The sequence below is a fragment of the Oryza brachyantha genome, chromosome 5 (genome assembly GCF_000231095.2).
Source record: "Oryza brachyantha chromosome 5, ObraRS2, whole genome shotgun sequence".
Classification (NCBI taxonomy): domain Eukaryota; kingdom Viridiplantae; phylum Streptophyta; class Magnoliopsida; order Poales; family Poaceae; genus Oryza; species Oryza brachyantha.
Genome location: NC_023167.2, coordinates 3,005,993 through 3,028,915, shown reverse-complemented (window position 1 = coordinate 3,028,915; position 22,923 = coordinate 3,005,993). Strand labels below are relative to the sequence as shown.

General features: G+C 40.2%; 4 protein-coding genes across 4 annotated transcripts; 1 reads left to right on the top strand and 3 right to left on the bottom strand.

Annotated features, from left to right (window-relative positions):
• Positions 1-927: 927 nt before the first annotated feature.
• On the bottom strand, positions 928-4,669 carry LOC102703400 (autophagy-related protein 18d-like). Its single transcript, XM_006654973.3, has 4 exons — positions 3,840-4,669; positions 3,204-3,465; positions 2,294-2,417; positions 928-1,354 (listed from the first exon to the last, which is right to left on the bottom strand). The coding sequence occupies exons 1-4, from the start codon at positions 4,527-4,529 to the stop codon at positions 1,264-1,266; spliced, it is 1,167 nt and encodes a 388-aa protein (XP_006655036.1). The 5' UTR covers positions 4,530-4,669; the 3' UTR covers positions 928-1,263.
• A 5,958-nt stretch (positions 4,670-10,627) lies between these two features.
• On the bottom strand, positions 10,628-13,241 carry LOC102703124 (60S ribosomal protein L10-2). Its single transcript, XM_015837603.2, has 4 exons — positions 13,208-13,241; positions 11,980-12,481; positions 11,794-11,875; positions 10,628-10,979 (listed from the first exon to the last, which is right to left on the bottom strand). The coding sequence occupies exons 1-4, from the start codon at positions 13,215-13,217 to the stop codon at positions 10,905-10,907; spliced, it is 669 nt and encodes a 222-aa protein (XP_015693089.1). The 5' UTR covers positions 13,218-13,241; the 3' UTR covers positions 10,628-10,904.
• Positions 13,242-16,176: 2,935 nt separating this feature from the next.
• LOC107304166 (probable cellulose synthase A catalytic subunit 1 [UDP-forming]) lies at positions 16,177-19,092 on the bottom strand. Its single transcript, XM_015837008.1, has 2 exons — positions 18,895-19,092; positions 16,177-16,365 (listed from the first exon to the last, which is right to left on the bottom strand). The coding sequence occupies exons 1-2, from the start codon at positions 19,090-19,092 to the stop codon at positions 16,177-16,179; spliced, it is 387 nt and encodes a 128-aa protein (XP_015692494.1).
• A 2,833-nt stretch (positions 19,093-21,925) lies between these two features.
• LOC102706191 (histone H2B.5-like) lies at positions 21,926-22,659 on the top strand. The gene has a single exon (XM_006654029.3). It carries the CDS (start codon positions 21,991-21,993, stop codon positions 22,462-22,464), a length of 474 nt encoding a protein of 157 aa, XP_006654092.1. The 5' UTR covers positions 21,926-21,990; the 3' UTR covers positions 22,465-22,659.
• The last annotated feature ends 264 nt before the right edge of the window (positions 22,660-22,923 follow it).

The following is a 22,923-nucleotide window of genomic DNA, read 5'->3' as shown; positions in this document are numbered from 1 at the left end:
ATCCGTCATTAGCACATATTGGTTACTATAGTATTTATAGCTAATCATGTACTAATTAGGCTCAATGTACTTATGACTAAATGTACACGTGTCACACAAACGCCAATCTGTACAGCATTAAGAGTCGACGATAATGATGAAGTTGTCACACCCGCAAATGTACTTATCGCAATCTCCCAGATCCTGTACCTTTATTTTCCATCAAATAAAAAATCATGTTTTGTGCTTTTAAAAAATCAATGAAAAAAAAGGCTCATTTGTTCCGGATTCTCGGTCCAGAATATTGTATACTGTACATGTTGAATGCAGTATAGGAAAAGACTCTACACACCCAAACCTTAGCTGGTCCCGTTTGTTTGGGCTTATTAACTTGTTTATAAGTCAGAAAAAAAATACATAATCCAGAGAAACGCACAACTTTTTATTTGGACATTTCTAAAGCTAATGCCACATTTGAGTCGTTACGTGTAAAGATTACCTATGTTTGCTATTTTGTACTTTTTGCATAGGTTTTTTTTATCGTGTTTCAAGTTTCTTATTTTTGGCATATACTACTCTCTCCGGATTTTCAATCTACTATCATTCGACTTATTCATAATAATTTTTATAGATATATAAAATTATAAGTCAATCTTAAAATTTATTTAGTAATAAATTAAATGATACTAAAATATTTAATAATATATATATATAATAAAAATAGTGTCAAATAAAAAGTAAAGGAAGCAGTAGGTAGCGAGATTTTTTAGAGAAAAAACAAAAATGGAAAAATACTAATAGGTTTGCTAGTGCTATGAGAAGTCGTCCCTCCTACCAAAGCATGCCTCAGAGCATTCCTAATAGCTCATCTAAATTTTATTATCTATATTGTTATTTGGATGACCATTTAAAATAGATTCTCTATTCATATTATGCATCACTCCAACTGAACATTCATATTGTATCATCTGCATATATTTTATTACTTCATGCTCTTGTGGTTGAATGTTGAGATATGGATAGAGGAGAGAGAATATTCATGTTTGAAGTTTCTTTTTTTCAATATAAATAATACTCTATTTTTAGATGATTGGATAGATAACCTGCTGAAACCCTGTTTTTCCCTCACATTACTCCTATTAGCCAATGCAGATTAAACCTGGCTACTGGAAATGTTACTAGCGACAACATTACAAGATGAACGTGGTGAGTGAGACCATCTAGGTACATGCAGTTGAACCTTCCTGAGATGATTACAAAATTGACATGAATCTCAGTTGGTATTCATTGAGGTTTGCTGGCCTTCAGAAACTGGTGATATTCCTTCAGCACCATCACCCCGCCATTTACAGGGTCAAATCTGCATCTGTAGAAACTGAATGTTCCCCAGAAAAAAAAAAGTTGTTGCAATTAGTGGGAATAGTTCTCAGAAGACGCAAGCCCATGATAATGCAATGTTCAGCAAAGAATGCATCATCTATCTGCAGATAGGGTTTATGCTAGAACGAACTACTTCAGTCCAACCTACTTAACTGATGCTATCCCCTGTCTAATTATATACCACTTCCGTTTTATATTGAAAAACTTTCTAGTCTTACCTAAATTCATCAATTAATAAATGTATATAATTTATATATATGTCTAGATTTATTAGCATCCATATGAATCAATGCATGGCTAGAAAGTCTTACATTATGAGACGGAGTGAGTATACTACAATATTTTAAGCAATAAACCCAATAAAATATGAATCCACGGCATAACCAAGCAGAACTTACAGATCCAGAATTCCAGATTGACTTAAACGATCATAATGGCTCGATCGGAAAACAGAAAGAGACAGGGAATTGCTTACATGGGACATATATCCCTTTTGTCATTTTCATTGGATGGTCTCAGAGACTTTGATTCTTTGACTATTATCAAAGTCATTGTATTTTTAACTTTCCATCATTGGAATTTATTAAAAAAATGCAATCTTACAAAGCAGTTTTTAGTGACAAATCTAGTAATGTAGTTTCTGCATACCTAGCTATGACAATTTTGAATATGTTGATGTTTAAATTAAATATTTTTCATAACATGGAATGTTAGACCATATACGTATTTCTAAAGCATCAACCGGAAAAGAGCCGAGAGGTTTTTCTTCACTAATTTTTGTTCTAATATTGCACCTTGAGAGTTAAGAGATGTTTTGAAAGAAAAACTGACAGAGAATTAACAAAAGTAAACACCATATTTGTAAACAAAATAATATATCTAAATACCATTCTTTTTAGTATCCATAGTTGTCTTCTGTCTAAAGAAAGAGTACCTGCCATCAAGACCGATCATCATTACAGTGTCTTGATCTCCAAATGCTGTAATATACCGTGTGATTTCTGGTAAACGGAACTGAGCAAATGACCATTCTGAGCTGAAATATTTCGGCAGAACCCCTGAAGAATTTCAAAATATATAAGAAATTTGAACAGACAAGACAGAGGAAGAAAAGATGTATTCTCAATATCCATCGCAAAACATAAATTTGAGTTCTCTGTTGGCCAAATTGTTTCTTGTCTAATCGGCTCTACTTGAAACTCTCAAAGCCTACATGTCAATTTAGGAGTGCAATGCACCAGCGGTCCCTAAACTTATATGCATGTGTCATCTAGGTCCCTGAACTCTCAAAATGCATTTTTGGGTCCCCGAACTTCCGGGGTGTTATATAGGTCTAAATGAGCTTCAACCCGCTCCATCCGCTGACGTGACATGCCACGGTGGCGCCTACGAGAAGAGAGAGAAAAGAATAAGGAGGAGAGAGATACTGACATGTGGGACCAACATGGCACCACCAACATGTAGGCGCCACCGTGGCATGCCACGTCAGCGGATGGAGCTTTTGGACCTATATGACACCCCCGAACAGGTTCGGGGACCCAAAAATATATTTTAAGAGTTCAGGGACCTAGATGACACATGCATACAAGATTAGGGACCACTTGTGCACTTCACTCTCAATTTAGTTAACAATAAAATAGCCTTTTTTTTCCTGTAGTGTTTATGAAATTTATTGTTACATCACTAAACATGAAATTTTTGCCAATAGTGCAATTCGTTGAAATGACAAAGGCAGGGTGCAACTAGCTACAACTAATCAACTACCTTATTTTTTTGATTTTGATTCTAAATATTACATAGTGATAACTCAGTACCCCAGAAGATTCAAACGTTAATCAACTTACCTTTCATGAAAGACAGTGATGAGCTCGCATTGGATCCTATCTTCTTCGTTTGTGTAACTGGAGCCATAGAACCACAGCTGAAATTGTCATTCACTTGTGCAACTGTAGTTGCAGGCTCCCGGTTATTTGCATCCTCCTCTGCATGCTTCACCCTCAAACTGAAGACATGCACCGTTCCTTTGTCACTGGACACTGCTAACCACTGCAAATTTTGCGACAATGCAATGCTATGTATCTCAGCTCTGTCGAGCCCTCTCCGCACCTAAATAGCAAGGCAAGTGCATTATCAGTTACTTCTGAACATTTGCAAACTACATACATACATACATACATCATAATTCATAAATTATAGCGAGGAAACAATTCTCGACAACTCAAGGTACTAACACAAGCAAGATCTTCACATCATATAAATAGGGATAAAGAGGATATTTGCTCCGGTCTAACAATAAGTATCTCGAGGTACTGGTCTCTTACTGTACTAAATTATTTTTTACCATTGGATCTAGCTGAGCAGGATGGGTATTGTTAGATCGAACGATCAGATATAATTTGGTACCAGTACCATGAGATACCGATATCTCAAGATACTTTTTTATTGAACTTGAGCAAATCTCTTTATAGAAACAGCCTCACCTCTTGCATGCAGGTTCCGTCCCTAGTGTTGAATATTCTGATCAAAGTACCCCTCACACTCGCCGTAGCCAACAGCATTCCATCCAGGGCCATTGCCATGCATGAAAGGGGCGAGTCATGAGCTGCGATGAGCCTGGTCGCCTTCAGCCCGAAATGCTCGACAAGAACCTGACCCTTGGAAGTCCCAGGGCAGGCAAACACAGAGGTATCTGCATAGTGAGAGAGGCAGCACAGCCCCTTGGGGTTCGACGCCGTCCTGGCCTGGTAGAAGAGCTTCAGGTACCTGAACCTGTAGACGTTGATGGTCCTGTCAAGAACCACCGCGAAGTAGTCCCTGGACAGCCTGACGGCGCGGATCTCGCCGGCGAAGCGGTACTCGTCGACGCGGATGCTGCAGCCGTCGTCGTCCCAGATCCGGAGCATGGTGGGAGGAAATCTTGTGTTGGATTCTGCGCCGACGATGCCGAAGACGCCGGTCCGGAACAGCATCTCGGCGACGGCGATCCCTCTGTCCGGGCCGAGCGGCGTCCTCCTCGTCGTCTCGCGGAAGGGGTTGCACTGGAAGACCCTGAAGCCGTTGGTGCTGGCTGCGATGAAGCAGCTGTTGTCCTGGTTCCAGGAAACTGACAGCAGATCCGTCGACTCGTCGTCCTGATCCACTCCGCCACCTGCTTCTTCGGCTTGGCTCATTATCGGTGAAGGCTCAAGTGAGATTAATTACCAAGATCCGATCCTGGAAGCGAATAAATTGTCCCTTTTTAAAAAAAAAATCAGATCAAACTGGTTGGAAATAAACCACGTCATGGTGTGTTTCAGGCGTGTGTTAGATTCTGTGCGTAAGCCGTCACTGCGCAGTCGGACGTAGCCAGAGGACGGCTCAAGCTTTGCATGGTGGACCGAGTCTCACGGAGAAGCGAGTGGCTCACGAACGAGTGCATGCAGTCCGGATCATCGGATTTCCGGTGTGAGTGGCTGAGCACGTGTGTATTGCATGCAAGAGTTTGCTCCCACGCAGTAGTGCGGCAGGTTAATTAGTTAGCTGCATGCATGACTAGTTGAATGAGTTAGTGGCCCATGTATTGAGGTAGTGCTTACGTGCGCATGAAGCTAGGCAACAGTTGGTGCATGCATGTAAGTATAGTCTATTTAAACCGTGTACTCGCCTATGTTAGTAGTGAAGTGAATATGTGAAAAGGGTGTTCGGCGTCGCAAGTGTGTCCGTCCATTTATGTTTTGCTTCAGCTAGTTTGCCATGTGTGTGCACTGTTCATCTTCTAACTCCGTTCGGCGTGAGCGAAAGAGAGAACCGAGAGCTCAATTACAACAAGCGATATCAATTGAAAGAGAGAACCGAGGGCTCAATTCCAACAAGTGATATCAATTGAAAGAGAGAACCAAAGGCTCAATTTCAATAAAAATTGCTAATAAGAGAAGGATACATGTGTTGAAGCTAATTCATTTTTTTTGAATATTCTTGATAATTCGTAAATGACTAAGAGGCCAAAGCATTTCTGGAAGGTTCTAACTAACTTATGAATAACCAAGAGGCTAATGTATCTCTTGAAGCTTCTAGGTCATTCATGCATAGTTGAGAAGCTAGTTTATTTCTTAAAACTTCTAGCCAACTCATGCATGACTAAGCATGAAACAAGTATCAAATAATAGCTAGAAAACTATGAAAATATATAAAAAAAATGTAGTATGCACGTGTATGTTGCATGCTTAAGAGATAAGGTCTAAAACAATCTAGCTTATTGTAGAGTAATCTAACCTAGTCATCCAATGTGTTGGATGGTGGTCTATAAATAGGCACCTAAGGTTAAGTGAAGTGATGTACTCTTGCACATTGAAGTGAATGAGACCTAGTTAACCATATATACCTCTCAAGCTTCCCTTTTTAGTAAGACACAAAACAAAACAACTCTTTTATTCCATTGCTCCTAACCAATTCTATAAAGTAATTAGCTCCAACAATATGTGCAAACAAATTCTTATAAACTCTACAAAATCTGATATGGCAAACTCTGATTGCATCTTGATTATCAATAACTACCAATTAACTATGTCCAATTACTGATCCCTTATCCTGTAAGCGAATAAATTGCCCTTTTTAAAAAAAAATCAGATCAACCTTATTGGAAATAAACCACGTCATAATGTGTTCCAAATGTATGTTAGATTGCATGCGTAAGCAGTCACTGCGCAGGCGGACGTTGCCGAAGTGCGGCTCAAGCATTGCATGGCGGACCGAGTCTTGCGGAGGAGCGAGTGGCTCAGGAACAAATGCATGTAGTCCGGGTCATCGGATTTCCCGTGTGAGTGACTGAGTGTTATCATGCAGTAGTGCGGCAGATTAATTAGTTAGTTGCATGCATGGCTAGTTGAATGAATGCATGCAGTTAGTGGCTCATGCATTGAGATAGTGCTTATGTGCGCATGAAGCTAGGCAACAGTTGGTGCATGAAAGCAGAGTTTATTTAATTCGTGTACTCGCGTATGTTAGTAGTGAGTTAAATAAGTGAAGAAGACGTTCATCGTCATAAGTGTGTGTCCATTTGTGTTTTTCTTCAGCTAGTTCGTAGTTTGTGTGTGCACCGTTCATCTTCTACCTCCGTCTGGCGTGAGTGAAAGAGAGAACCGAGGGCTCAATTCGAACAAGTGATGCCAAGTGAAAGAGAGAACCGAGTGCTCCATTCCAACAAGTGATACCAAGTAAAAGAGAAAAAACAGTGCTCAATTCCAACAAACCTTGCTACTAAAAGAAGGATACATGTGTTGAAGCTAATTTAGTTTCTTGAATATTCTTGATAACTCGTAAATGACTAAAAGGCTAAATCATTTCTGTAAGGTTCTAGCTAACTCATGAATAACTAAGAGCCTAATGCATCTCTTGAAGCTTCTAGAGCACTAATGCATGGTTGAGAAGTTAGTTTATTTCTTAAAACTTTTAGCCAACTCATGCATGGCTAAGCATGAAGCAAGAATCAAGTAATAACTAGAAAACCATGAAAATATCTAAAAAAATGTAGTATGTGTATGTATGTTGTATGCTTAGAAAATAAGGTTTAGAACAATCTAGCTAATTGTAGAGTAATCTAACCTAGTCATCCAATGTGAACTTGTGTACTCTTACACATTGAAGTGAATGAGAGCTAGTTAACCATATATAACTCTCAAGCTTCCCTCTTTAGTAAGGCACAAAGCAAAGCAACTTTTCTATTCCCTTTCTCCTAACCAATTTTATAAAATAATTAGCTCCAACAACATGTGCAAACAATTTTTTACAAACTCTACAAAATATGTTGTGGCAAAATCTGATTGCATCTTGATTATCAATAACTACAAATTGACTATATCTAATTACTGTTCTCTTTGTTTGTAAGAGTTTTGTAAACAAAATTTAGTTACCAAGAATAAATTGCCATTTTTTCAAAATTCAGATCAACTTTTCTCTTAGGAAAAGGATACACGTGCAAACAAATTCTTACAAACTCTACAAAATCTGGTGTGGCAAACTCTGGTTGTATCTTGATTTTTGAAAACTACCAATTGACAACATCCAATGGTGATCTCTTTATTTGTAATAGTTTTGCAGAAATTTATATAATCCATCGATCCTATACACTAACAACAGGAGATTTAAAACAACAATATAAACAAGGAGATTGAAACAAAAAACAAAAACCTGACAGCTAACCAGATTACGGCAATCAAGCCATGGGCCTCGGAGCAAGAGCGCAGAAGAAGCAAGGAAAAGAAAAAAAAAAAACCCGCACTCCCAGCACGGACGGATCAAACCCTTCTAGAACTAAGCAAACTGGCCAACTAACCGACGCCGAGAGAGGATTCAGAGAAGGAAGTCGCCGACGGGGAGAAAGAGAAGGAGTAATACCTACTTATCCTAGCTTGCGACGTCGTATATGAGAATGCGACGGCGAGAAAGGAATGGAGTTCGACCAGGTGTGGGGGCATCGACCGTTAAATCGAGCGAGTTCGTTTGGTTTTTTTTTTGGTGTGGAGTTCAAGAGCAACACGGCGATAATGGATGGTATTGCGTCATCTTTTATACTTTGCGTTAGTTTTTGAGTATACTGTTAAAGTTTCGTTTCGTCTTAAAATATAACCTATTTTGATATTTGAATTTATTTCAAGATAGTGTAAATTTTGAAAACTGACCAAAAAATATCAATTATTTGTAACTTTACCCATCTATTTTAAATAGCTGCACCAATAACGACACAAGCATATAAAATTACAAGTCGTTTTAAAACTCCAACATCATACATATGTTGTGTTTTTTAGCTTGATTTTTTTTAGATTTCTACTTGGTTTTTAGGTGCACGTTTTTCTAAAGGGAGTATCCAATAAATGTCATCGATAAACCTAACGATAAACCTAACGTTTCCAAAATGTCATCAACGGATGCAACTTCTAAAAATGACATAGTACGAACTAACTCGTCCAAGAAATGTCCTTGCCGTCAGTACTCTATTAAATTGACACCGTTAGACTGTATGTAAAGACCATTTTACCCTTGGATGTATAATATACAAGCTGAGACATTGTCTGAATTTTCACAGAAAAACTACATAAGGAAAAAATCTCAAAAATTTACCAAATAAAGTTCATCAAAACATATACTTCCAGTATTTTTTGCACAATTTTTTAGCACTGCATCATCGGAAAAAAATTCTGCAAATAATCAGTATTTTCTTCAAAATTAAGAAAATTCATCTCTCATCATCCCTTCTTCTTCCGTCTCTAAACAGTTGTCCCAATAGACCTAGGGCCCAACCTGGACCCACCTGTAGTCCCAACACATATAAGCTAATCCATTGGTTTGTCATTTTTTTATAATCACTAAAATAAACTTTGTTTCATTAAAATTAACTATTGAGCTCTGAAAATTCAAGAGAGCACTTAGGGTGTGGAGAGCATAAAAAAATTATTCCCATTCATGATGTATGAAAGTAAAAAAAAATTGTTTTCTTTATTTACTTCACTTGCTATTTTATTTACATATTTAACAAAAATTATAGAAATAGTTTATTTAATAGTTTTTTAAATCCCTGAGAAACAACAGAGTGTGACAAAGACAGAGGTTATTGCGACGACATGAGCATATGAGGGGGATTCAGTATTGCGTTGAAGAGGGTAATTTAGTCATTTTGACAAAATTAATTGTCTTCAAGTGACGGCACTGGTATTTCCTAGACAAATTAATTTGTATGATGAGATTTCTTAGAAGTTGTGTTGGTCGATAGCACTTTTTTGGAATATGATACTTGTTAATGTTATTTCTTGGATTATCTCTTTTCGAAATGGTTAAACCTTATAAGATTTACAAAAAGTTTATATATAGAATTTCATCATATTACCTTATTAGAATGTATATTTTTAAATTTATAGTGGTTAATTTTATCATTATGTTAATAAATAGCTATCATACAATTAGATAATCTTTTAGGTTTCATCATATTCTTGCCTTTTTGGACCAGGGTGTAATCAAAGTTTTAAACTTTCTAATATTTTTTCAAATATTTGAAAACACTAGGACAAGATATATATATATATATATATATATATATATATATATATATATATATATATATATATATATATATATATATATATAAAAGTTATAAAGTACTCCCTCCATTTCATATTATAAGTTTTTTATAAATTTGCTTCGATTCATCTATATATCAATGTATAAGTTTTGTATGTGTTTAGATTCATTAGCATATAAATGAATCTAGACAAAATCAGACAGTTTTATAATATATAACAGATGGAATATTTAATAAAATAAATATTGCTTTACTTTCTATATATTTAATAGAAAATCAAAGTTAAAATATGGATTTAGAAGACATATCATTGTTGAAGACAACAATAATTATTGAAGGGAGTACTAAGAAGATTATTATTACAAAATGAAGTTGGAGTGGAACGCCAAGGTTATTCTAGAGAACGTTATTTGCTAGAGGTAAAATTAGTACTATTATATATAATAGAGTTCCAATTGATGGAGGAGACAAGCCTACCCCTGCTTTATTGTGCGGAGCAGAGCAGCACAGTGGAACTGCCTAATTTGTACTCATGTCCTCGATCGAACATAAAAGGGCGACAGTTGGCTTATTGACGGGCTGTTTAGTTTCCAAATTTTTTTTCTAAAAACATCTAAGCATTAAATATATATAAAGGAAATAGTGACACGAATCGTGATTAGACATAAGTGCTACAGTAACCCGCATATGCTAATAACAGATTAATTGAACGTGATTAGATATAAGTGCTACAGTAACCCGCATATGCTAATAACAGATTAATTAGACTAAAAGATTCGTACAGAATCTAAAATTTATTTTATAATTAGACTAAGTTTAGTACTTCAAATGTGTATTTAAAGTATTGATATGATGTTTTTGCAAAAAAAAATTTACAAACTAAACAACCCCTAAGGAAAAAACTACAAATAAAAAAGAGTTGTAAATAAAAATTTTATATACAAGACCTGTCAAGTATGGAAAGTAAATTGGGATAAAAAAATCTACAAAATTTACTTCAAATTTAGGGTTAAAAATTTAAATTTTGACTTAGTCGTAAACAAAAGTGAAAAGATGGATCCAAAAATTCTCCAACAGTAGTGAAAAGACGAGCAAAATTTACTCGCATATTTTCTTCGCCTACTTTCTTACCTCAATAAATCATAATCGGTCTCCATTTTAACCTTAACATTCTAAAAAAATAACACAAGTCTCTAATTTAAGATACGGATAGACTACTCGAGTTTAAACAATCATGTGCAATTAAGCAGGTAACACAAGTGTAGGGACTTGTAGTTCAAAGGTGGCAAGGTCCACCAGATGAGCCAACCATAGATAACAATTAAAATAAGCAGCAACGACCCACTAACGATACAAGAGTCATCTGATATCGCAGGTAAGTACAACACAAGATAGCACCAATACTCTGATATTCCAGGTTCAAGAAAAAAGTCAAATGAGCGCGTCTAACATAAAACGTCTCAAAAGTTGGCTTCACACCGATAAAGATGGATATCTAGGCAGCGATGTCCTCTGATAGGAAAGCCTGACCCGGGGCACGAGCAGACAGACGACCATGGCAACCAAGTAGCTGCACAACAAAGATAGTACGAAGTTAGATGATCCGTGCAGCTGTGTCAATGCATGAGTCTGACAACACTATATTAAATTTTGCCAAGCCATAAAACAAAATTAAACAGCTAAACATTCCCAACAGGATAAAGAAATAATAAACAAGCAACATAAAAGGCAAAGTCCATTATAGCCCTTGAAATTTCACATGAATTTTCATCCTCAGGCCTCAGCTACATAAAAGCCATTTGCAATCCTAAGCTTCCAACACCGAGCAAGATCCCCCCTGAGCCTGATGTTAACGGTGGTTTTTTACCACGTCTAAAGCAATAATACTATTTCATCCTATTCTTGGTGATAATATAACAATGAATTTACATGCCACATACCCCCCCCCATTTCCTAACAAAATATAGTGATGCGAGGGAGATGTGAGGAGGAAGAGCAGGATATGCGAGGCAGTGTCAAATTACTAGCTAAATTAACAATGTGATTCTTAACAGGGCTAAAATTACCACTAAAAACAATCAAGGATGAAGTATGTCAGGTTTCTAAAAGTTTAGGGTGAAAAATAACCGGCTTTGTATTTGAGGGTGGAAATGGACTTTCATGAAAGTTTAAGGTGCAAAATTTGGACTTCAATAACCGTATTTATTCATGAGTGACAGACGCTACAAAAAGGATTGGCAAGTCAGAAACAAAAAAAAAAATATTCCTACCTGGGTTAACATTAACTGGATAAGCCAAAGAAACACTAAAATTAAAGCATTAAAATGCTCATCCTGATTTTTAACATATAAAGATAAACATTAGTTAAGAAACAGCATGGTTACCTTAGCATTGACACCATCAGGCACAATTCTACCCTCACTCTTGAGTTTGACATACTGGTCACGGTTAAACTTGGTGAAACCCCTGAACAAATGTAGATTAGAATTTGCACAAGATCGGACATGCATGACATATTAGGAAATGAGATGTACATGTATCATCTGAGCATCGCCTTATATGGTACTTACCACTTTCTACTTTCAATGATCTTTTGGCGGCCAGGGAACTTGAACTTGGCACGACGGAGGGCTTCGCTAGCATGGACCGCATTGTTGGGCTTGCACCGCACGGAAAGGAGGACCTGGCCAATATCCACCCTTGCGCAGGTTCCCTGTGGCTTTCCAAAAGCACCCCTCATCCCGGTCTGGAGCCTATCCGCCCCAGCACACGAAAGCATCTTGTTGATACGAAGCACATGGAATGGGTGAACCCGAACCCGGAGGTGGAACGCATCCTTTCCTGCAGACTTGGTCATGTACTTGTTGCACGCGATACGGGCAGCCTCAAGAGCCTCACTGGTGACATTCTCCTTCTCCCAAGAGACGAGATGCACGCAGTGGGAGAACTCATCCACGCCCTTCTTCTTCATCCCAACATCGTAGATCCTGATCTTGGGGTCAGGGACACCACGGCAGTACCTCGACTTGGGGTAGGGCTTGTTCTTGATCTGGCGATAGCACCTCGCAGGTCCTAACCAAGGCAAAGCCACAAAGTCTAGTTACTAACAGCTCAGCAAAAAAGGCAGACAGCAGCGTGAATTGTGTAGCGCAGAGAAGAGATTGCTTATACATATCCAAAAGCATATACATATCCAAAAGCACCTGCAGCACCCATTGTAGACTGAACAGTATAAATTATACTTATAATAGGACATGCCTGACTTCTTTGCAAACTAAAATATGATGAATGAACAATCAAATATGATCTATAAACAATCAATATAGGAGCACAAAATGGTATGGAAGTAACGAAATTCACCACTGGGATTCCTAGTTGGTAATCCACACATAAAAACAGAGTCATTTCTAAATAGCAAAAACTGAAAGCAGCATAAGAATACAGTTCATTTGGATTCACATACAGCAACAAATCGAATTATACTACCATTATCTGTGACCATCAAAGACTGGTATGGTTTCCTAACAATATTCACACCCAAAAAGCCAAATACTTCATACCTAAGGCTAAATAAAACTAAGGAGATACGCAACGAAACAACAACTAACAATCATCAACGCGCAGCATGAGCATAGATCAAGTGATCAACACCGGCAGCACAAAGGTTGCGCGCCATCTACCACGGATCCCAAACCCCGCCCAAATCATCAGGCAGCCGCGGCGACCCGATCCAGCCGCTAGAACAGCCCCGACCCAACGAGACGATAAAGAGAGCGATATATATGGCGAGATACTTACTCCTCCCCATGGCGGCGGCGGCGGCGGCAGCGGCGGCGGCAGCGGCGGCGTGCGGCGGGAAGAGACGGAGAGGCGGCGGCGCTGCAGCTAGGGTTCGGAGAAGCGCCGCGCGGAGGGCTTATATAGAGGAGGGATTTGCGTGCGTCACGCGTGACCGATGGATGGATGGATTGGAAGGTGGCGATTGCGCGATGGGCTCGAGGAGCCCCATAGAAGCCCATTCCAACTGGGCCACCTCTTCTACTGTAGTATTCTGCTGTGCTGACTGACCCGGTCATGTGTCATATTGCCTGCAATTTTGCCCTGAGTTTTTTCAAATTTGAATGTAAACAATTTGAAAATAAAAGCTTCCTGGCTATGTTTAGCATGTGACAAGCTTCCTGGAGTATATATGATTCTTCTTTTTGCAAAAAAAAAAAGAAAAAGATGAGTGATCAAAAGCACACGGATAAATAGAGTCTAGATGCCAACTATTTGTACACGATGTGGTGTTATTTTACTCTTTTTTTTCCTTCATTTTGTTGGGTTTATTCAAGATTTCTCCTGAAGTCGCTTCATGACGTCACATAGCAAAGTGCACAGCTTGTATAGCCGTTTAAAGTACAAGCAAAGCAATTTTATAGTACTTGAGTAGAGACTGAGATTTGCTAAAATTTTAGTGTAAAATTTATTAACTTCTACTACCTAGGTACCAAGAGGTACCAAAATTTTACGCTGAATTTTAGTACCTCATGATACCTTCTCAACAACTCTAAAACTGCTCTTAAAGTGTGTATATATATATATATATATATATATATATATATATATATATATATATATATATATGCTTAATTGAAGGTTCGGGTTATATATAACTCCTTTCTTTTTAAAACTTTAAGGACTTTATTAATATAAATGATGATTTAAAGCCCTAATACATGGATCAAAGAGGAATTCAATCCTCCTGAATTATTTCATAGCAGTTACAGCGGATGTATAAATTGTATTGGCCTGGAGGTCTCAGCTTGGCGATTATGAGCAATTACATTTAGGGGTGGATAGAAAGCTCGTGGCTCGTTAGCTCACTCGACTCGTGACAAACTCAGCTCGGCTCGACTCGGCTCGTTTCATTTTTCTAACGAGCCGAGCTAGCATTTTAGCCGTTAGAGATAACGAGTCAGCTCGAGCTGGCTCGTTATCTCTAACGAGCTGGCTCGTGAGCTGCTCGTGAGCCTAACGAGCTAGACCAAAGACACGAGATTCAACGGCGTTCATTAATTTCACCATGGAATGCATGTGTTCAGTACTTCATAGGTTCATCATGTGATTTGTTGGTTCAAACTTTAATATTTAAATACAATTTCATATGATTTGCATGTTTGAAATAAAAATTTGCTTGTATAACCTATTAAAAAATTATTTATATTAACTTTTTATGTATGGCTCACGAGCCAGCTCGAGCTTTATAACGAGCCGAGCCGAGCTAGGTTTTTAGTTTGTTACGATAACGAGTCGAGTCGAGCCAGCTCGTTATCTTAACGAGCTGGACCGAACCGAGCTGGCTCGTTATCCAGCCCTAATTACATTATAGAATTACAGTAGGATTTGCATATCCGTACCAAATTAATAACTAATCTTAAATAATGAAATTTCAACAATAAATGTCTTATTGTTGTAATCTATTTGATTTGATACATTGTGGTCGGTAATGTTGTTAAATTAATATAACTCCAAATTGCTTGGAGCATCTCAAGTTTAGCAGTAGAGTTGGGTGGAGTTGGCTAAAGATAACTACCTCTTATGTTGCTTTATCACATTCAACTATTCAAGCTACGAACTAGGTTGTTATAATAAAAAGAATTCAAAAGAAAAATACAACCTAACTATCATAAAAATAAAATAGAAATATGGGTACCTATTAAGTACCCCCTATATCCCATAATATAAGGCGTAACTATTTTCTTTTTCTTTGTCCCATAATATAAAGCATGCATACAAGCATACATTAACTAGCACATTTTTACTATCAAAACGTTCCACCACATTATATGCATGCATATATGCACCTAGTTAATATAAACGAGGTTATAGTTATAAACTTATAACTCTAGTTACATCTTATATTCACTCTTTCATGGTCTCGTGTTAGTTGTCTTAGGAGAATATTATAGGATAAAGAGAATATGATACAAATTCAGCAGTGTATACGCTTTTATGTGTAGAACCGGAATAATCCTATTGTTGATGCGCAAATTGGACGTAGTATGGCCATAATTATTTGATGTTTTTTAGGCCATGATTATTTTATGTTAAAGACTTGACTTCCATGTGCTCGGATTGCTGTTTAAAATTTACACCCAAATTGAACTCTGGAACTCTGTCGGAGGGAAAGCTCCGAAACATACGGTGCAAATATCATAAACAATCAACTCCAGATATGTACATATGGATGTGTGTTGCTACTTGCCAAGTAGTAGTACATTGAGATGACATACATCGATATATGCTAAGATATAATTAAAATGTTCACAGCCAAAGAATGTAATTAGAATATCTCCGTATAAATAACATCCATAGTATGCGTGACAACGATCCCCTCAAACAAATTTGACTCTAAGCAATAAAACAATTGCTGTCACAAAAAGAAGAGTAAAAATTCACAATTTACGCTGCTGGGGCTGGCTTGGCTTTGCAGGCAATGGAGGCTTCACAGTTTCGTCAATAGCAGCAGCAAGCGCCAGCACTGGAGTAGCTAATAAACAGTGGCATAACTTACGTAATACTCCCTCCGTATAGTAACGAAAGACTTTCTAGCATTGTCTAAACTTATATAGATGAATTATATACATTCATCAATTAATAAATTTAGAAAAGGCTACAGAGTCTTATATTATGAAACGGAGGTAGTGTAAAAGTAAGTCTTCATCTAAAAAAAGAAGATCCTATTTTAGCCCCCCCTCAGGTATTTACACAAGCCGATGAGCAGTTCACACCGCATTGTCGATCTTGACCCACAGAAGCGAGAAGATCGACGCGAGGAGGATGGACCAGACGATGACGATGGTCGGACTGCGGTTCTGCCTGCCCATGAGACCCTTGAGGAAGGGGTAGAGATGCAGATCACCCAGATGGAGAAGAAGAGCTTTCCGAAGAGCGGACCCCATGATTGGTAACCACTGTTGATCGCATATGATATACCTGCTGTTAATTAAATGGGGTAGACCTAATTAAGTTTAATTAAAATTTCACTAGCCCATAATAAATGGTAGAGACAATAATACCACCTTAGAGAATTAAAGTGTAGAATCTCAACTTAAATAGAGAGATATAAGAGACTCTCTGTTGACTGGTTGAAACGGTAGGAAGACCGTCACACGCGCGCACGCCGGCCGGTCGGTCCGGGACGTGGCCTCCTTCCTTTTTGTCCCGCAGTGGTGATTGCGCGGCAATTACGTAACGGAATCCGGGGGCGCGGGATTCGCTTTCTATATCCTCTTTCTTCCTCCCGAGGCAGAAACAAACTCTCCATTCTTTTGCTCCTCTAGTTTTTCGAGTTCTTGCGCTTCCTCTCTGTCTCCCTAGTTCTGATCACTTGCACGCACAAGTGATCGGAACGAGTAGGCCTCTAGAACCCCTCTCGCCAGAGTACCTACACGGGTAGGCGGGTGCTAAGGTTTTTGGGGGTGCATTCGCACGACTGCTCGGATCATTCCACCACGTCGACTAACGGGAGACGAAGACGGGAGCGGGAGTGGTGGCGCGCACGGCGACGGCGGCGACAACGGTGGGAACGGCGGCGGCAACGAGAACTGAAAGTGCATCTAGGCCCCTAATTTGTTTTGGTGATTAATGACAATCAAATGATGAGGACTAATGACGTGTGTGAGAATGTGAAGGTATAAATAGTCCTTATCAAAAAGTTGTTGTTGCGCCGCCCACGTAAAAAGAGAAGTAAAGTCGGTATATTCGTGTTGGCGTGTGTATTTACTTTGAATTTGAGTCAACTAGGAATGCCGTACTATAAAGAGGGGTGTGCAAATAAAATCTAGGAATGAATCCGGTGCTCGGAAATGCTTTTGAAGTGCATCTTTTGTTATCTTTTTGAAGTTGTGCTGGAATTTTCGAAAGTTCCGAAGAAGCCAGAATCGGTTCTGTAAGGTTCACGGAAGTTCCGAAGGAGACCTTCGGAAGTTCCGAAGAAGCCAGAATCGGTTCTGTAAGGTTCACGGAAGTTCCGGAGGAGACCTTCGGAAGTTCCGAAGGAGCTAGAATTGGTTCTGTAAGGTTCACGGAAGCTCCGAAGGAGACCTCCGGAAGTTCCGAAGGAGCCAGAATCGGTTCTGTAAGTTTCACGGAACCTCCGAAGGAGCCAGAATCGGTTCTATAAGTTTCACGGAAGTTCTGAAGGAGATCTTCGGAAGTTCCGAAGGAGCCAGAATCGGTTCTGTAAGATTCACGGAAGTTACGAAGGTGTTGACCGGAACTTCCGTTGACTTGACTTTTCGCAGTTGACTTTGAATTTTCTAAGTGTTGGAGGCTGCTATTTTGAACTGACCGGAAGTTCCGAAGGAGACGTCCGAAAGTTCCGAATAAGGAATCATTTGCCCCAACGGGCAGAAATTGAGAGGGAGGGTATAAATACCCCCCAACCCCTCAAGCTAGGGTTGCTGCGTCTATTACTCATTCATTTGGCCCTTGGCTTGTTTTTCTTGAGATTCACTTTGAGCCTTGCTTTCTCACTTCCTTCTCTCCACGGATCTAGGTGATTTGGATTTTGTGTGTATGAGAGTTGGTTGTTTTGAGTTGGTTTGAGTGCTTGGTGTTGACTTCGTGAGAAATTTCGTGAGCACTAGATTCATCCCAAGATCTCCTTGCTAGCTAATTACTCTTGGTGGTTGAGGACACCTAGACGGCTAGACGTTGTTCCTCGAGCCACCGAAGCTCTTGTGGTGTGCCGGGAAAAAGTTTGTGAAGGTTGAATCTCACCTCCGAAAGGGAAGAGATACCTCGAGTAAGGGGAGTGCACGAGTGCAACCCTGAGAAAAGGGTTGTGGAACCTGGCTCAAGTTTGAGCTCCTCAACGGAGAGTACAATCCCCTCAAGGATTGGAACTTCGTTAAAAAGTCTCCGTCTACACTTGTGGTGAAATCTCTCTAACTTGTTATTTAAGCATTGCTTTTGGTTGCCGCGCGTACTTTAGTTGCTGTTTATGGAAAACTTGGAGGTGGTTTGCTTATTTGAGGTTTGGTTGGCTAGATCTACTCCTTTCTCGTTCTAGATCTGGTGCTGTCGGAAGTTCCGAAGATCAACGGAACTTCCGAAGGCCGGAAGTTCCGAAGCCACTGACCGGAACTTCCGAAAGTCTCAGCTTCTGTATTTTAGGTTTATTTTTTAAATCGCCTATTCACCCCCTCTAGGCCTTGATATACTCTTTCAGGAACAACATCAACGGAGGCAGTGCTACCTCAAATACCAGCGGAGGGTCTTTCTCAGGGTATACCACACTCCCTTTTCTTCTGTTTATTATTTTACAATGCTTGTGTTTATGCTTATTACAGATTAAGCATGCTATTAGATATTCCATTCCTATGTTTTAGATTATTCCCTATGAATGTCATGCATATTGTTCTACTATTTTGGATTAAAATATGCCGAAATGTGATCATATTTCCAACAACTGTCACCATGCCCACCAAGTTGATTACAAGCACAGTGGTAGGTGGAATGAGGAGACTGGTCCACTTGAACACATATAGCTCAGCAAAGTCACCATCCTCGTTATACGCCTTTGAGGTAACAACGAAGTTGGTGTCGATCCCTGCCAACACTTTTAGAAGACCCTGGAACACGGGGAAGAGATGGCAGATGTGCCACCAATGACCTGGAACTGCTCGTTTCTCCATCAGTCCTCAACACCCACGCCACTCCATTGAAGCGCCAAAAGCACCCCTCGTTCCAGTTTGGAGCCTATCTGCCCAGCACACGAAAGCATCTTGTTGATACGAAGCACATGGAATGGGTGAACCCGAACCACAACGCCATTTGTATCCGTCTTGCCTCACAAACAAATTTGCCTCATGCTTAATGTGGCAAGTGAAACCGCCACAGCTTATAGCAACCTTCATCAATACCATCTTCACTATTCTATAACAGCCTCCATGAATCTTCACTATCCTATAGCAGCCTCCATCAATCTTTACTAGCCTGTAGCAACCTCCATCCCACTTAACCTGATCAATAGAGAGAAGGAATCAGCAGGGTACCTGATCAACCGACTTAAACCGCATGATGCCAACACCGATAAGGAGAAAGAGTTGACAAATTAAACTTGTGATCTACAACACCAGTGTCGACGTGTAATCGGCTTGAATTTTCCACGTATGCGCGCGGTCGGGCTACTATAACTACAGTTGGCCATGGCACGGCCCGATCAGTCTGCCAGCCCGTGCTGTGCTGGCTCACGGGCGGCACCGGTGGCCCAGCCACGACCCAATACCACTCGGGCCATGTCAGGCCGGCCCGAAGGCACAACGGTCCACCGTGCTTCTTCAATAAATAAGTCTATATCTTGTCCCTCACTTCTCTGGGCTGTTGAATAAGTCTATTTCTCCCCCTCTTCTTTGGGTTGTTAGTTAGTTAGTTAAAATAAGTCTATTTTGCATATTTTTCTTTTTGGCTGCCTTATATGAATAAATCAAGTCTATTTTATGTCCCCAAATATTTTTTGTTGAATCGAGTCATGCTGGGCCAGCCCAGCTTGCCAAGGGTGTGGCCCAGGATGATGTGAACATGGCTACTACGGATACAACCGTAGCTCACATCATGGATAAACAAGATGATATCAAGATCAAATCCTCGAAGTTTTGGAATCCAATTCGGCCACCTAATGCAGAGCTGAGTTCAAACGGCTGCCAAATCTTCACACGAGCTCTGTTTTCAGCCCATGAGTACTTGATGGAAATGTTTCAGAGTCCTCTTTCCAATGGATCTAGCCTCATTGTCAAATTCTAACCCAGTCATCTTGAAATAAATAAACAAGGTGCTGCTCCTATCATGGGCCTTTGGACTTGTAAATTTATTTGGGACCTCGGCCCAAGAGGGGCCCAAGCGGGGTGCGCTCCAATCTGGTGGAGCACGACCCTAGGGAACCCTTAGTCGTCCTCTCACCTCTATAAATAGTGAGTTACCCCTTTGGGTTAGTTGGGTTTTGTTAGATTAAAGTTTAGCCTTTGCTACTTGCTTGCAGCGTGCGTGTCGGCTAAACCGCTCGTCTGCTTGTTCTTCATAACCCGAACATATCATTTGTATTCAATTCCTATTTGCAATATCAGATTGCTTTTATCTTGTTATTGCTTATTTCTTCGATTTGCTTGTAGGATAATGTTAACTTGCACCGATAAGATCAACAACCTAAGGAGAGGTATATCGATCACTAAGGCGCAATACAACGTCTTATACGGTTGTAGTCGGATCGTCAACGTTTCTCCCAAGTCGTAATTATCATAACTCACCGAAAGATCGGACCACCCCCGTACACATCACGGCCCAATTGTCGGGCTGGGCCGACCCAAGCCCGACACCGACTGTACCGTGTCGTGCATGGGCCAGGCGGCGACGTGGTGCCTTGGGCCAGGCCGTTGGGCCTCAGGCCTTATGGCCAACTATAACTATAACCAACAACGGAAAAAGTTAGTATACAAGGACCCACACCGATGGTGTGGTACAATTGAAATTTTATATACTCATTTATAGGGCTCTTGGCGATTGATTTTTTAGCCTATTTTTTTGGACTCTTTATAATACAGAGTTGTGATTGTTTGCCTTTTTTTATCGAAAAGTCAAACGATATATTTTCAAACGAAAAATAATTTATATACGTATTTTTAAGTATTTAAAAGCCCATGCTGAAAATAAACATCAGTGAAAAACACCCAAATCAACTCTAAATATTAAGATTGGAAATTTAAATTTTGGTTTATAATCATAAAGAGAAGTGAAAAGATGGGGTTGAAAAATTTTAGAAATATATTTTTAGACATTTCTTACATATACTCCTGCCTAAATTAATATGGGGTTTCGATCCTTGTTTGAGGCTGCGTTCAGTTCCTAAAATTTTTGGGAGAATGTCACATATTTGAAGTATTAAACGTAGTCTAATTGTAAAACAAAATTTAGATTCCGCCTGAAAACCGCGAGACGAACTTTTGAGTCTATTTAATCCGTCATTAGCACAGGTTGTTTACCGTAGCACTTATGGCTAATCATGGGCTAATTACGCTCAAAAGATTCGTCTCAAGATTTCTTCTATAACTGTGCAATTAGTTTTAATATTTATATATATTTAAAGCTTTATTTAAATATCTAAAGATTTGACGTGATATTTTAAAAACAAGCCTGAATTACAAATCTAGTACAAATGAAATGTCCAAATATTCATAAACAAGCCTGAATTACAAATCCAGTACTACTACAAAACTGAAATGGAATTCCCGCCGTCCAAAAACCCGCCCCTTCCACAGCCATGCTCGCGCGCGAAAAAGGTTAAGAAAACCCGCATCTTCGCGCCCAGCTATTTCACCACGTCAGCAATCCGCCCCAAAACAGATCCCACCCGTCAACCGCAAGCAGCGGCGAACGGCAAAGATTCCCTCCACGTCATCGATCCGCGCCGCTCGCATGCCCACCAATCAGAGCGCGAATCGCCTCCTCTATAAAAGCATCGCCCCCTTTCTTCTCCCTTCCCCACGCCTCTCCACCGGAATACTCCCACCGCCGTTCGAGAAGAAGAGAGAGAGAGAGGCATGGCGCCCAAGGCGGAGAAGAAGCCGGCGGCGAAGAAGCCCGCGGCGGAGGAGGAGCCCGCGGCCGAGAAGGCGGAGAAGGCCCCGGCGGGCGGGAAGAAGCCCAGGGCGGAGAAGCGGCTCCCCGCGGGGAAGGGCGGCGAGAAGGGGGGCGAGGGGAAGAAGGACCGCGCGGGGAGGAAGAAGGCGAAGAAGAGCGTGGAGACCTACAAGATCTACATCTTCAAGGTGCTCAAGCAGGTCCACCCCGACATCGGCATCTCCTCCAAGGCCATGTCCATCATGAACTCCTTCATCAACGACATCTTCGAGAAGCTCGCCGCCGAGGCCGCCAAGCTCGCCCGCTACAACAAGAAGCCCACCATCACCTCCCGCGAGATCCAGACCTCCGTCCGCCTCGTCCTCCCCGGCGAGCTCGCCAAGCACGCCGTCTCCGAGGGCACCAAGGCCGTCACCAAGTTCACCTCCGCTTAGCCTCTCAGCCCCTCCCCATTCCCCTCCCTTGTTTCGCCTTGCTGCTAGTGGTAGTTGCCGTAGGATTTGGTTGGGGGTGTAGTTACCCTGGCCTTTGACTATCCTGTGTTCATGTAAGAAAAATATCGTGGTGGATTTAGGAACAGTATTGTTATCTGGATCTGGAAAATATTACTAGTAATTGTGCTGTGATGAGTCGATACTGTGCTCTTATCTTTCTGTGCTTGTCTGAATTTATCTGAATATATGACGAGCTGACGGCTCCCTACCCTCTGCAGTTGTGAGTGCATGATGCATTTGGTTCGCTTTCGCTTATGATCAATTGTTGGGCCTAACACAGATCCTTAGTGGATTTTAGAAACTAATCTATGTTTTTGGATAGGCCATGACATGTTCGAGTTCAGAGGATTTTCTTTTTCTTAGGAGTGTGATTGCTCTGTTGGCTGAACTTGCGATGGG

Bases quoted from the DNA above. Each gene is read 5' to 3' on its own strand.
- LOC102703400 (XM_006654973.3), bottom strand. From the start codon at position 4,529: ATGAGCCAAGCCGAAGAAGCAGGTGGCGGAGTGGATCAGGACGACGAG. The intron at 2,418-3,203 runs GTAAGTTGATTA...GAAATTCTTCAG, and splicing joins ATCACTGTCTTTCATGAAAG to GGGTTCTGCCGAAATATTTC. The intron at 1,355-2,293 runs GTACTCTTTCTT...GGGAACATTCAG, and splicing joins ATGATCGGTCTTGATGGCAG to TTTCTACAGATGCAGATTTG.
- LOC102703124 (XM_015837603.2), bottom strand. The intron at 11,876-11,979 runs GTAAGTACCATA...ACATTTGTTCAG, and splicing joins ATCATTGAAAGTAGAAAGTG to GGGTTTCACCAAGTTTAACC. The intron at 10,980-11,793 runs GTAACCATGCTG...TTTGTTGTGCAG, and splicing joins CTGATGGTGTCAATGCTAAG to CTACTTGGTTGCCATGGTCG.
- LOC107304166 (XM_015837008.1), bottom strand. From the start codon at position 19,092: ATGGAGAAACGAGCAGTTCCAGGTCATTGGTGGCACATCTGCCATCTC. The intron at 16,366-18,894 runs GTAATCAACTTG...TGCGATCAACAG, and splicing joins TTCCACCTACCACTGTGCTT to TGGTTACCAATCATGGGGTC.
- LOC102706191 (XM_006654029.3), top strand. From the start codon at position 21,991: ATGGCGCCCAAGGCGGAGAAGAAGCCGGCGGCGAAGAAGCCCGCGGCG.